General features: G+C 37.9%; 3 protein-coding genes, 1 long non-coding RNA gene and 1 other non-coding gene across 5 annotated transcripts; 2 read left to right on the top strand and 3 right to left on the bottom strand.

Annotated features, from left to right (window-relative positions):
* Positions 1–2,549: 2,549 nt before the first annotated feature.
* On the top strand, positions 2,550–2,962 carry LOC130496626 (uncharacterized). Its single transcript, XR_008935780.1, has 2 exons — positions 2,550–2,643; positions 2,742–2,962. It is a non-coding gene; the product is annotated as an uncharacterized LOC130496626 (long non-coding RNA).
* Positions 2,963–3,726: 764 nt separating this feature from the next.
* Positions 3,727–3,799, bottom strand: TRNAK-CUU (transfer RNA lysine (anticodon CUU)). Its single transcript has one exon. It is a non-coding gene; the product is annotated as a tRNA-Lys (tRNA).
* A 903-nt stretch (positions 3,800–4,702) lies between these two features.
* On the top strand, positions 4,703–6,824 carry LOC108809790 (probable glutamate dehydrogenase 3). Its single transcript, XM_018581932.2, has 9 exons — positions 4,703–4,974; positions 5,048–5,161; positions 5,229–5,450; positions 5,542–5,616; positions 5,686–5,802; positions 5,886–6,136; positions 6,204–6,279; positions 6,354–6,440; positions 6,513–6,824. The coding sequence occupies exons 1-9, from the start codon at positions 4,867–4,869 to the stop codon at positions 6,696–6,698; spliced, it is 1,236 nt and encodes a 411-aa protein (XP_018437434.2). The 5' UTR covers positions 4,703–4,866; the 3' UTR covers positions 6,699–6,824.
* Positions 6,825–8,037: 1,213 nt separating this feature from the next.
* On the bottom strand, positions 8,038–9,272 carry LOC108807299 (putative H/ACA ribonucleoprotein complex subunit 1-like protein 1). The gene is made up of 4 exons (XM_018579568.2): positions 9,022–9,272; positions 8,722–8,870; positions 8,509–8,624; positions 8,038–8,394 (listed from the first exon to the last, which is right to left on the bottom strand). The coding sequence occupies exons 1-4, from the start codon at positions 9,200–9,202 to the stop codon at positions 8,214–8,216; spliced, it is 627 nt and encodes a 208-aa protein (XP_018435070.1). The 5' UTR covers positions 9,203–9,272; the 3' UTR covers positions 8,038–8,213.
* Positions 9,273–9,813: 541 nt separating this feature from the next.
* On the bottom strand, positions 9,814–14,524 carry LOC130496971 (casein kinase 1-like protein HD16). The gene is made up of 17 exons (XM_056989741.1): positions 14,358–14,524; positions 13,569–14,036; positions 13,227–13,352; positions 13,070–13,143; positions 12,905–12,974; positions 12,769–12,824; positions 12,621–12,692; positions 12,424–12,518; positions 12,216–12,282; positions 11,998–12,127; positions 11,684–11,902; positions 11,461–11,591; positions 11,095–11,269; positions 10,931–11,021; positions 10,668–10,825; positions 10,385–10,573; positions 9,814–10,302 (listed from the first exon to the last, which is right to left on the bottom strand). Exons 2-17 carry the CDS (start codon positions 13,971–13,973, stop codon positions 10,243–10,245), a joined length of 2,118 nt encoding a protein of 705 aa, XP_056845721.1. The 5' UTR covers positions 13,974–14,036; positions 14,358–14,524; the 3' UTR covers positions 9,814–10,242.

Raw genomic sequence — 14,524 nt, 5'->3', positions numbered from 1 at the left:
CAGTTTAGTTATACTATGTAAAGTTTTTATTTATTTTTCGAATTGGCTTTTGCAAGTTTGCCCAAGCCATTTGTTATATACATGGGTGTTATGACTTGTTAACCTTTGTATGATCAAGTTAGATCCATCATCCACATACTCTTAGTATATATTTTTTTCTGGGACAAATGGGATTTATGTAGTTGCGGAAAGAAAATTTCAATAAAAGACCAGGAAAACATGATTAACAGCCAAAAAAAATTAAATAAAGGGCCTTTGTTGTGGAAAGATATCATCGTAGCTACTAGCTAGCAATGGTTTCTAAAAACCACAAGGAAATTACAAGTTCTAAGAGACGAGGAGGAGAAGGAAGAGTGGCAAAAACGTTGAAATCAAAACTCAAGTGAGAGGCAATAGTTTGAGGTAGTCTTCCGCCTGATAACAAACTCAATTTGAATCTCTTGTTTTTCTTCCAGCTTGGTCCATATAAAAGCGTGCGTCTTTCCCGCGTCTCTTCTTAATATGTAAATGGTCACTTTTTTAGGTGCATGTATTCTTTCTTTGCACTCAGCACACCCACGACGACGGAGAAGAGCTTCACCAGTGAGAAACGACATCAAACTAACAAACCCAACTTTCTCCCGCGGAAGAGGAGGATCTCGAACAACAGTATCTTTCCCAAGGTTCTCGTCGAAAACTCGACGATAGCTCGCCGGAAGACTGTTGTTAGGATACTTGGGAGAATAAAAAAATATGTAAGCGATAAACTCGTCAGAGCAATCTTCACAAAGCTGTACATATTCAACATCTTGTTGTTTCCAGAGAGAACACCATCTTTTCTACAAAACGCTGGTAGCCGCAGCCTCTTTTGTTGGAAGCAATGACAAAATCTTCATCGATAAATCATCGGGTAGTTCACTGAGATTTTTCATATTCCTTTTGATTTTTCGCATACTGAAGAACATCACACACACAGAAACATCAAGCAAACTTTGATCAGAAAACAAAAGTTTAGTTAGATCTTTTTGATGAAAATAAAACCAGAAAAAGGACCCCAAGTAATCAAATCAGGTTTAGTACCAAAGCTTTCTAAACTATAAAAAGAGAGTAATTCGCAGAGACTATTGTTATTAACGAAATCAAAGCAAGTTTAGTGCCAAACCTCCCTTATATGTGTGACGACCAAGTAAACCCGAATTCGCAGGGACTTGATTATATTGTTTTCCTGTTTAATAAGGTATCAAACATAGCTCTTTTGATTGACAAATTATATGGTTTCCTTTTTAAACATTGGGGAGAAATATGGAAGAGTTAAATTCGTGATTCCAACTTTACATTGTTTTCTAATTTTTAATTTGGAACATATTTCCTTTGTTTCAAAGAGAATAAAAAGAACATATTTCCTTTTTATACTTAATATGTAGTATTCTCATAATCTTTTGAGAAACACAATTATGAATCTTTTGGAGGTTACTACGATGGACTGAATCTCAGCCGTCCATAATTCTCTATGGAATCAAGGGGGTCAACTCGAGTCTACATCACCCACCAGCTTCTGCATAAGTTCTATAGTTGAGCACCTCCAACGGGAGATGTTAGCCAATCCTTAGTGGTAGTCCCTAAGCTAAATAGATTAAAAAAATATTAAAACAATTACTGTAGTTAAGAAAAAGTCCTTAGCTAAGAAAATTAAGAACATCATTATTGGTGTTTTTTAGCCACATATATGTATATGTATATATTTTATAAGTGTATATAATTGTTTGCTAAGGACTTTACGTAAACCGAAACCGAAAGTCTCTTAATTAAGGAACTTTCAGTTTCGGTTTCCGTAAAGTCCTTAGCAAACAATTATATATGCTTATATAATATATACATACACATATATGTGTATTAAGGACCCAAGAGCTAAGAAACACCAATAATGTGATGCTCTAAGGATTTGATCCTTAACTGTTTATCTCTTTCTCGCCTTCTTTTTTCCTTCGATTACCCGTAAACTTGTAACTCCAATCCGATCTCGCCAATTCCAATTTAGGGTTTTTGAAAGTTTCGATCATTGTAGTTTGGATTCGAGAAGAAAATGGCAGAATCAGGAGGAGGGTGGCGCGATTCGTATAGGGGAATGTCGTCTGATAACGTAAAGGGTTTGGTGTTGGCAATCTCTTCTAGTCTGTTCATCGGAGCTAGCTTCATCGTCAAGAAGAAAGGTCTCAAGAAAGCCGCCTCCACCGGCACTAGGGCTGGTATCTATATCTATATATATCCCTCACTCTCGAAATTTCAATTGAACTTTGATAGACTCAGAGACCTCAAAGATCCTACCTTTATTATATGGGTTCTTTAATTGTATTGAAAACACAATCGACTCATTTCTGTTACAAACACAATCGACTCATTTCTGGACTCGCAGAGTGCAGGTGATGATCTTGGCTTTGCTATCATCCCTTAGCGATATTTATAGTGTTGTGACAGAGGAAAGTGTAAGTTTATGAGTTTTGATCTGCTTCATATCTTATGTATAATTTAACAGTGTAGAAAACAATTATAGATTAAAACTATCTCTGTTATTTGATTAGGAATTCGCTACTTTAGAAGCAAGTATTGGGTTTCACACTGATTGTGGCTTCTCTTACATCCATTCACGTCTTCCTGGTCATCTAGGTAACCACTTAAACCAATAAAACCATTTTTTTTTAGTTTCCAACTATACGTTAGCTAATCTCTGATGTACTTGAGTTATATAATAATAACATCTGCAGGAGAATTCTTGGCTTTAAGTGGGGAAAGATTGAATGGCAAAGAACTTGTAGCAGTTGGCATGGCAATACATTTTGTACCTTCTGCTGTGAGTTTTTTCTTTTTTTAATGCTTTTCCTTAGTTAGAAGTATCATGTAATGTGACCTCTCTTACTTGAGCTGCCTTCCTACTTGTATTATTATATACAGCATCTGCAACTTTAGTAATGTTTTGAAACCTATATATGATGAGTGAGGAATGCTTTATTGGATGTGAACTTTGCTTAATTTCTGAAAGTGAAACTTAGTTAAGGATTCCAATGGTGAGTAACACCATTGGACTTAATATTTTAATTAAGGTCCTTACCTATTCAAAAAAACAAAAAAACTATTATTGTATTGTTAAGGATTCCAATGGTGAGTAACACCATTGGAGTTGCTCTAGCGTGCATGACTATTGTTTACAATTTTATAAAGTAACTTTTTGTTAAAATCAGATTTGTAAATAGATCATTAATTTCGCATAATTTTAATTGTTGTGGATGAAGTCAAATATCTTTCCTTGTGTGTTAACTTCATGGTCGTTTTTTCCTTTACAAAATTAAATCTCATTACTGGATGAGAAAGTTGGCTATTCTATGATCCAGTAACTGGTTTGCTAGATCAGTGGCAGTTCTAGATGAAAAGAAAACTAGAAAGTAATGAGATGAAAAGAACACTAGAAAGTAGACCCAAGTAATCAAATCAAACCTTCCTGAACCCTCCTAAGTCGAGAACACCCAACGAGAGACTAAAAATTGAACAAGCTCATTAGGCTTAACCGAGTTCATTAAGTTTCTTCCTCGGTTAATATGTAAATCAAGTTACAACTTACAAGTGAGTTGGTCTGAACTAGAGAATATAAAAGCCCATGCTCGTTATTAATTTACAAAAAAAAAAAACTGACATTTTAGCCACTCTAAACCTAACTTTTTTTCCTGAAACAAAAAGTAATCTAAAGATGTCAATCGCCCACCGTGGGGCTCGAACCCACGACCACAAGGTTAAGAGCCTTGCGCTCTACCAACTGAGCTAGACGGGCTTGTTAACTGAACTTTATTTATTTTTTATCTGGTCAACCAAAGAGGTTGGATCAAATTTAGAAACACTAGGTTACGGTCAATGTTCTAACCAAATTTGTTATCTTCTTTTGGAAAGTGAAAAAGAAAGAAACTCTTGGTGGAAATCCACAGAAAGTTCAATTAATTAGTGGAAGCATAAATCATGGGAATCTCTTTCCAAAAGATTCTTTGACGGTGGAATCTTGTAACTATTTATGTTTCTTGATTTGTTGGATCCTCTCGTGTCCTCCTCTAATTCTCTAAAAGATTCTGATTCGAGTATTTAAAAAGAATATATATGCGAAAATATATACAATAAAGACTGAATATTATCTCTATGTAAGAAGTGTATACGTTTTTTATGCCACTAACTCACTAAGTGTATACGGTTGTTTTGTCACTACTCACAAAAGTGTATACGCTATATAAATGTAGGGACTAATAGAATAGAATAAGTTAATAACACGTAAAGATCTCATGACATGCAAGATTCATTGCAAATAGAATATCACCAATATGTAAATGATTGCAAGAAATATATAACTAAAGCAAAAATATGATGTATTATCGTGACAAATTAATCTCTTACAGTATGATCTTTAACAAATAAAAGTCTTGCAATGTAACAATAAAGTTTATGCACCAAAAGAAAAAAGTTTATGCACAAGTAGAATTTTTCTTGTCTAATTCATGCAATTTCTTAAAACGATTACATTTTTCTGTATCTTAATGTGAAAAGCTTTACCAAACAAAGACATATATACTACTATATAACCACTCAAAATCAGGATCAATTATGGGTATCATATTATTTGATTATTCATTTTCCTTATATAAACTCACATTTATTTGCCACCAAAAGAAATATCATTTATAGGTTTCTTCTTCTAATTTATAAAGCACCCAAACACATATACACATATAAACACAATATGTGTATACGTCTCTCTCTATACATATAAACGCACTTGCAATATCAAGAATCACATTTTCCAATAGCTTTCTTATCAAAGTCTCTCACAGAATAAACCCAAAAATTAAGAACACCATGAATGCTTTGGCAGCAACCAACAGAAACTTCAAGCTAGCTTCTAGGCTGCTTGGTTTGGACTCAAAGCTTGAGAAAAGTCTTCTCATTCCCTTCAGAGAAATCAAGGTACGTATGTTCTCTGTTTTCTAACCGATCCGGTTAAAGATCACCAAAACCGGTATATAACTAATTGTTGCAGGTGGAATGTACCATACCGAAAGACGATGGAACTCTTGCATCATTCATTGGATTCAGAGTTCAACATGACAACGCAAGAGGTCCAATGAAAGGTGGCATCAGATATCATCCAGAGGTTTGCTTCCATATAGAAAGCAGATTTAATTTTTGTGTAAACTAAACCGGATTTTGGTAATTTATAGGTAGAACCGGATGAAGTAAACGCGTTGGCTCAACTTATGACATGGAAAACCGCAGTGGCTAAGATACCTTATGGTGGAGCCAAAGGAGGTATTGGTTGTGATCCTAGCGAGCTAAGCATCTCAGAGCTTGAACGTTTGACTCGAGTTTTCACACAGAAGATCCATGATCTCATTGGGATTCATACCGATGTTCCAGCTCCTGATATGGGAACCGGTCCTCAGGTTTTGTAAACATCATCTTCAAAATATTGTACTTGCACTGAGTTCTTATGTGTTGTTGTTGTTGTCTGAACTATAACCATGCCTTTTTAAGACAATGGCGTGGATGCTTGATGAATACTCAAAGTTCCATGGACACTCTCCTGCTGTTGTGACAGGAAAACCCATTGTAAGTGACTGTTCTATTCGATATTTAGGTCAAATGAAATATGATTATTGAGGATGATGTTTTGAGCAGGATCTTGGTGGATCTCTTGGGAGAGATGCTGCTACAGGAAGAGGAGTGTTGTTTGCAACAGAAGCTTTACTCAATGAACATGGAAAGAGCATATCTGGACAACGATTCGTCATCCAGGTATCAAAAGATGAGAAGTTTTCAGTTTCTTTTAGAAGTTGCTTGTGTATCAAGACACTCACGCATACTCTCTCTGTTTTTAGGGTTTTGGAAATGTAGGTTCTTGGGCGGCTAAGTTGATAAATGAAAAAGGTGGGAAGATTGTGGCTGTGAGCGACGTCACAGGAGCAATCAAGAACAAGAATGGTATCGATATCTCTGGTTTGCTCGAGCACACTGAAGAAAACAGAGGAATCAAAGGGTTTGATGGTGCTGATTCTATTGATTCTGATTCGGTTCTAGTTGACGATTGTGATATCCTGATCCCTGCAGCTCTAGGAGGCGTCATCAACAGGTCCTTTTTAGTTTCTTGCTAAGCAAGTTAACCTTTTCTCTTAACTCTCGAGTATGGTTGTGTGTAGGGATAATGCAAATGAGATTAAAGCAAAATTCATCATAGAAGGTGCTAATCACCCAACTGATCCTGAGGCTGACGAGGTTAGAAAGTCTGATTCTTCTTCTACTTCTCAAACTTGGGTGTAAAAAAGACTCAGTACTATCCTTCTATGCAGATATTGAAGAAGAAAGGTGTTGTGATCCTCCCAGATATATACGCAAACTCCGGAGGAGTTACAGTAAGTTACTTCGAGTGGGTTCAGGTACGACACTCTAACGAACAATTTAAGACCTAACTCACTCCAAAGACTGATTTGTATGTGTACTGTGTGCAGAACATACAAGGATTCATGTGGGAAGAGGAAAAGGTGAACAAGGAGCTACAAAACTACATGACTCGCGGCTTCAAGGATTTGAAAGACATGTGCAAGACACACTCTTGTGATCTCCGTATGGGAGCTTTCACCCTCGGTGTCAACCGTGTCGCTCGAGCTACCGTTATCAGAGGTTGGGGATCTTGAAATACTCATGCAACTTCGATAACAATAACTCATATAATCCCTTCTGTTTTATGCAAGTTCATTCACAATAATAAAATTGCAATGTAATCTTTCAATTTTTCTATCAATAGAAGTTAACTGAAGCAATTTTTCTACTCCATTGATTAAACCAAAGTTGATAATGTGGGAAAACAAAGTCTCATTGATAACATTGCAAATAGAATATCACCAATTTGTAAAATGATTGCAAGAAATATATAATAAAAGGAAAAATATGATGTATTATGCCCTTTTACAAAAAAAAAAAAAGATGCATTATCGTGACACATTAATCTCTTACAGTATGATCTTTACAAATAGAAATCTTACAATGTAACAATAACGTTTATGCACGAAGTACAATTTTCCTGGTCTGGTTCATGCTCATGAAAGAATGTGCGATTTCTAACTTAACTTTACTAAACAAAGACATACTACTAAAACCACTCAAAATCAAGATCAATTATGTCCGTATCATATTATTTGATTATTCGTTTTCCTTATACAAACTCTCATTTTTTTTTGCCACCAAAATAATATCATTTGTATAGCTTTCTTCTTCCAATTCACGAAGCACTCAAACACACACACACACACACACACATAACAAAGTGTGTGCGTATCTCTCTCTCTCTATATATAAACGCTTTGGCTCAACTCATGACATGGAAAACCGCAGTGGCTAAGATACCATATAGATATAGTGGAGCCAAAAGAGGCATTGGTTGGTTGTGACCCGAGCGAGCTAAGCATCTCATGCTAGAACGTTCGACTCGAGTTTTCACACAGAAGATCCATGATCTTATTGGGATTCATACTGATGTTCCAGCTCCTGATATGGGAAACGGTCCTCAGGTTTTATTAACATGATTTTAATCTTGTACTTCTGCAGAAGTTCTTATGTGTTGTTGTTGTCTGAACTATAATCATGACTTTTTAAGACAATGGCATGAATTCTTGATGAATATTCGAAATTTCACTGTCACTCTTTTGCTGTTGTGACCGGAAACCCCATTGGCGGTTCTAGTCAAGATTTAGGCTGGTTCGGTTTATATGATGCTTAACCATTCTAAAACCGGTTCAGTTTTATCTGGTTTACTCGAGCATACGGAAGAATACAGAGGAATTAAAGGGTTTGATGGTGCTCTGATTCTATTGATTCTGATTCGACTCTAGTTGAAGATTGTGATATCCTGATCCCTGCAGCTCTAAGAAGTGTCATCAACAGTTCTTTTTAGTTACTTGCAAGATAAGTTAACCTTTTTCTCTCGAACTTCATTTGAAAACGCTGGAGCATGGTTGTGTGTAGGGAAAATGTAAATGAGATCAAAGCAAAGTTCATTATTGAAGGTGTTAATCATCAATCTGATCCTAATTGAGATAGATTCTTTACTCTCCTTCTCAAACTCAGTATTATAATGTGGGAAAACAGTCTCATTTGAAAGCATTAAGGGTCCAAGTTGGATAAATAAAACATAAAGTAAGAGGAGAATGAAACTAGAATCTTCCTCCTCTGCCTCTGAAGCCTCCACGACCACCACCTCGTGAGGGAAATCCTCTACCGCGTCCTGGAGGACCTCTACCTCTGAAACCTCCTCCTCCTCTTGAAGGACCTCCTCTGCCTCTCGAGAATCCTCCACGACCACCACGGCCACCACGGCCACCAGCTGATTGACCCCTAAAAGAACAAAGGCATACCACACAGTCAATGGAACAACTCTCAGCTAGAATGTTACATGGAAACTATGCTAACTGCTGAAGTTAACTAAGGTTTTAATGAGTTGCAACTTACTTAGGCTGAGGAAGGAACCTAGCGAGGGGCAAAAGCTTTGCAGGGTCGATGAAGAACTTGTCTCCAGGAGCATACGAGGTGGCTACAATACCTTCCATCATTTTGATAGAAAACAACTGAAGAGTGAAACAAAACAAAAAACATAAATCATCTCCCAAGCCCTCTAGTTTAGTTGAACACAAAATAGATAGATAAAGAGAGAGAAAGCTTTACAGATTCATTGATTGCGCCAAAGATCTCATCAACTTTGCCAATCTGAGTCTTGTTCTGGAGGTAGATAGGAGCATTGAAATAAGGAATCTTCTCCTGACAGAGTTTGGTCACAGCATCTCCCTCACAGGCATGAACGAAAGTTGCAACCTCTGTTTAAACCAAATCAAAGTAACTAACTTTCAAAGTCCTATACAACAACAGGACTATCGATCACTGATGAATCAGCTCATTGCTCATTTCAAATGTCAAAAGTAGTTAAAGTCTCAAACTTTCATGCAGAACTCAAGCATAGAAACTAACCCACGACTTCTTCAGGAGGCCCTTCGTCTCTAAACCCGCCAAAGCGACCGCCTCCGCGTCCGCCGCCACCGAAACGTCCACCGCCGCCACCGAATCGTCCTCCTCCTCCACCGAATCTACCGCCGCCGCCGTCTCTTCCTCCTCTTCCCCTGAACCCGCCTCCTCCCATTGGTGGTCTCATTTTCTCTCTCTCTCTCTCTCTCTCTCTCTCACTACTTCAGTGGAGGTGTTTAGGGTTTAAGTGAGCGACGGCGCAAAAATGGTGAAGAAGGTGGGTATTTATGGTTTTTCGGTAAGTCCTCGACCGGACTCGGTTTAGTTGACCAATAAATTTAACAATAACCGATCTGGTTTAACTCCGTGTCTTTCACCAAGCACACCAAGTGTTCGATAAAATAACTTAACTGAGCAGTTTTAGCTTTTTCCGTTGCATGGGTGTTGTCATTAGTGGCCTTTTGTATAAAATATTGTTGGCCTCAAAGACATAAGCAGTCTAAATTACAACAACCAAAACAAGTTGCTAAATTTAACAACACGAACACTAACCATTACCTATCTCCTTGTCTGAAAGACAGTTCTTCACCGAATGCGTTTCCCTCGCAATTCAAACTAAAACTGTTTTGCACGTGTTCTATAACAGTTTTTACATTCATTTCTAACTACTTTATAATTAATTTACCATAATAATACACTCTTTATTGAATTCAGAGAGGAACACAAGCTTCACCTTGTTAGGCTTCTAGAGAAGTGTTACCAAAAGAGATCTCAGCTTTGTAATGAACACAAAAGATGTAAATGATAAAAGGGTTTATATTTGTATTACTGAATGATATCGTTTACACAGTGAGTAATAAGGGTCTCTCTCTCTAACTCCCACATGAACATAATGATCAAACAATTGAGAACCCTCACTCTACTTAAGTCAATACACCCTCACGACTCACACACACAATCTTCGTGATCCCAACATCCCATGTGCTCTGCTCAGATCCCTATTCTTGCAACTTCATTATTCTCTGAAGAAGATTGCCCTCCAAGTACCAACACTCGTGGGCCAAAATATGTACAAGACTCCTCTAGCATTCTCGGCGCTCATGCGTCGTCGCGGCCCTTACGTTTGTAGTGATAGATTATATGAGGATGACACTCCTCGTATGTAATAGAAGATCATCCCTAAAACCTAGAGCGAGAGGTTGAGAAAGTAACACTCTGTGTTTTTATTCAGCAAACGGTCCGACCATAGCATATTGATGCAAGGTACAGATTTTTCGTCCATTTTTCCTGAAACCAAAAGTAAAAGACTCATGTCAGTGTGTACATAGAACAAAACCACTGGAGAAGCAGTTATGGCTAAAGAACAAACCTTAACATGGGTGCTTGGGAAAGCAGAAGTTCTGAGAGTCTCTTGGGTTTCATCGGTTATCTTTCGTTTGGGTATACTCAATATGAGAGCTGCTTGATCTGCTGTTGCAGCCATTGATGTTATCCTGAATCCACTCTCCCACCTTCGGTGGATTCCTTCACTTGGGTACAAAAAGTCAAGCTCCACCACCTTACACACCACGGAGGAGACATCATTAATACATTATATATACTACTGGCCCAGAAATAAATAAAAAATTTAGAAATGTTTAAGTGACTGGAACCTGTTCGGAATAGCCTGAGTTTCTGGACATTACTACACCCCAACGACTCCCAGCAGTGGTCATGGAGGTTACATGAAACCCTTCTTTCCACTTTTTGTTTATCCATTTGAATGGGAATGAGTCGCTGATTTTGTAAGATTGCTGGGTATAAGGAGTTCCTATCATTATCACACCAAGTAGAATAAGTAATTCATCAAGTAGAATAAGTAAAACAGCTTTCATGTCCCCTAAGTATCAGTAAGACATCAGGCATGAATACCAACCTTTCGACATAACGACCAATGAGCTACCGTTATTAGCACCAGCTATGGAACTGATATAGAAGTTCTTTTCCCATTGTTCCATGATCCAATCCTGTAAAGAATCAAGAAACAAATAGTGAGGTGATGGAGTCTGACATATAGACTGCTTCAGCTGAATAATGTACCTTGTGCAAGAAGACTGCGGACAATTCATAAACTTGAGAGCTAAACCCAGTCCCAGCATCCATGATGAGGGCCCAGAGATTAGCTGCTGATGCTACACAGCTTATGTAAAGGCCATCCTCGTTACCTTTCTCTACATGCTTCTGCACCCTTGTTTCTCCAACATTGTAATGATATCTACAAAGACCAACCAAAGGACTTGACTGGTTACCCAAAAGAAAGCCATGAAATATACCAAAAGAAACCAAAATAATTTTACTTTTTATCTTTGCCAAATAGATAATAAGTAAAACAATAAATGCAAAGCCTCCAACTATATGTTATGCTAGAGGGAGTCAAGAGAAGATACTCGAATGTGTAGTACTTACCTCTGTTTCATAGGACGACGCGCATTATAGACTGAAATCCACTGGGTAGCAGGACTGCCGATTCTGATTTTCTTCTTCGGCTGTTCATCCTCTTCCAAATTAATAGGCAATCTTCCTCGTTTTTGGCCAACCTATTCATACAAAAGCAAGAAATCAGCACTTGATAAAAGCATAAATGGTAAAAAAAATAACCATATGAACCCAAAGACAACCAGTCAACCACCTTAAGAGCCCCATCAATTTTAATTGGTCTAGATATAGCACATGGCTCGATAAGAGAATCAAATATCGAGATGAGCTTGGCGTAGTTGGGCTCCTCGTCAAACTTCATATTGGTAACTGCCTCGAGAAACAGCTTAAATGGGGGAGGACAGAAACAGCACATCAATTCAGGAGAGGTTGACATCTTTTTCTTGCAAACAAGAAAGCTTTTGTTGTCACCCTGCGTACAAAGACACCATATATCATTTGACTAGAACTGGAACTTCAAAAAGGTTTTAGATTGTGAATAGAGAGAGAGAGAGTTAGAAAACTGACCTGGTACCCTTGCCATGGTAACCTTCCCCGCATCAGAAATATCAATGTATAAGCCAATGACTCCAAATCATCCCTCCGGCTTCCAGTACGACCAAGATGTGCATGACAACTTGCATACCTTATCGTTCCCCTGCATATGAAGTAATATACATATCAAAATGTATGCTATGTTTATAACATAAAAAATAGAAAAGATAGCATGCACCAATCAACAATACCTGAATACATCTGGTCTTTGATCATATTCAACATGCTGGCCTGAGTGCGAATCTTTCCATCTTGATGCTGAAATAAAAGATGATATATGTTAAATAACGATTACAAATATTTCAGAAAAAAACTTTGCAGAGACAAAAGAGGTATAAAAATCAGTTGAAAGAAAAACCAACATGTCAGGATGCTTGTAAAAATGTCAGCGAAACTCACCCAGACCAAGATCGATAAGGTATAGTTTCTTCTCATCTGCTGTTCCAGGCTGACCAAGTAAAAAGTTCTCTGGTTTCACATCTCCATGCACAAACCTTGTTTGATGTAGGGATTGAACATGGAATGAGAGTTAGCTCAATGATAAAGAAATTTGGCTGTAAATGTAAATCTTTTTCTTCGAAATAGATGGCACTAACCCCTTCATGTGCAGTTTCTCAAGAATAGATATCGCCTCCACTGCAATGCACGCTACCATGTTTGGTGACATCCTACCACATATCATGATAAATTTAGAATTATCTGCATGAGCACGGCTGATATGAAAATTCTGATAAAAGTGCTTACGATTGAGCCAAAGAGTTCCAAACATCCCAGAGACTAGGGCCGAGCATGTCCATGACCTGAAAAAATTATAGATGTTTCTTCATAAAAGATACCTTATTACTCTCAAAGTGTAGCCAGGCTCATACTAAACGCTTACCAGGATGTAAAAATCTCCTTGACGACCTTTATAATGTACAGCAGGAATTCCATAACAGCTATTGAGAGTACTTTGCAGCAGAAAATAAAAAAGAAAGAAAAGATAAGTATTGACAAATAATCAGAAGAGAAACTAGTAATGAAATTTAGAGCATGAAAGACTTACTTGTACACTTGCCACTCGTAAGGTGGGCCAAAATTACATCCTTTACTATTTCGGTGTTCAAGTTTCAGAGCTACCTGAAAAGGATAACATTTTTTTCAAAAAAACTCACATTTTTGGTCTAACTCCCATGATTTTCAGCAGGATTTTTGTGCTATACCTCGATTGCATCTGCTCTAATCCTATCGCTACCACCACTCACCCTTCTGCCAACATACACTTGACCGAAGCCACCCTTACCGAGTTTCCTCTCCGTCTTATAAACAGGAGAATTTCCAACTTGTACCTATACAAAAAAAAAAAATCATAGTGAATCTCTCTCGGATGAAAATGAAAAGCGGAAACAATGCATTAAACAGTTAGCATAGCTTGCAAACCACATATCAACAAATGATGGCCTTAAAAAATAATAAGATGAACTCCAAAACATATCCTAGAACTTTGCATAAATGTATCCTTGCAGAACTTCAGTTACAGATGTCATAAGATTAACAGAAGTTACCCTTTCAGGGACTGGACCTATGCTGGAATCATCTTCCGTGCCTGCTACTTTCTCTGGGCTACCACCTTCCGCAGCAATATCCTGATCAGCTAACCCTTCAACTCGATTCAAAGCAGGTTCAACAACCCCTAAAGCACCAGCAGCCGGACGAACCTCACAAGGTTCTGGCTCCAACTCCCTCAACCTGACACCCCTGCCCCTACCGGCAGCAGTCGGTCTTGGAGGCACAGCCGCTTTAGCTAAACCACCATTCCCCCTCCCTCCACCACCACCACCACCACCACCACCTCTTCTCCTCGTTGCAGCCTGAGGAGGAGGAAGTGCGATATTCTCAGCTTGCTCAACTACCTGAGGCTGATCTTCAAGGCGTCTCGATCTCCTAGCTCCACTTCTTAACTCTGGCATTTCTTAGTCCATTCAAGAATGTAAAAACAATTTTCTTTTGTCCGTCACCTCTTTAGTTCACACCTATGTCATAAAAAAACAGGAGAGTAAGGTTTAGTGTAAATAATCCACAAATAAAATGCTGATACTGATGTAAAGAGAATGATGAAAGTAACTGATAAAGTGATCTCTAGCTAAATTAGATCTCTTACAATGAATGATAACAATAAGCTCAATGACATATTCGAGAAAAGCTAGCTGTTAACCATTCTTCACTATCATTGATAACAATTAAGCTCAATCATCACCCCAAAGTCACAATCTTTCGCATATTCAAACAAAATGTACTAAGAAATCAAATATCAGAGGAATCGAATCGAATCGAAAATGACGAAGAGTAATTACCAGAAGATCGATTTCTAGAGAGTACTTCAGTGATAACAATGATCGGACGATCAGAACGTTCAGATCTCGAGTTCCAAAAATGAGTAACGGATTGAGCTCCTTTCTCAATCCTGAAATGACGATTACAATGTGAAGAAAAGCTTCTCAGCTGTGGAGTAAGAGACGGA

This window comes from Raphanus sativus, chromosome 6, assembly GCF_000801105.2.
Source record: "Raphanus sativus cultivar WK10039 chromosome 6, ASM80110v3, whole genome shotgun sequence".
Lineage (NCBI taxonomy): Eukaryota > Viridiplantae > Streptophyta > Magnoliopsida > Brassicales > Brassicaceae > Raphanus > Raphanus sativus.
The sequence above is the reverse complement of the archived record's forward strand: the minus strand, read 5'-3'. Positions and strand labels throughout refer to the sequence as shown.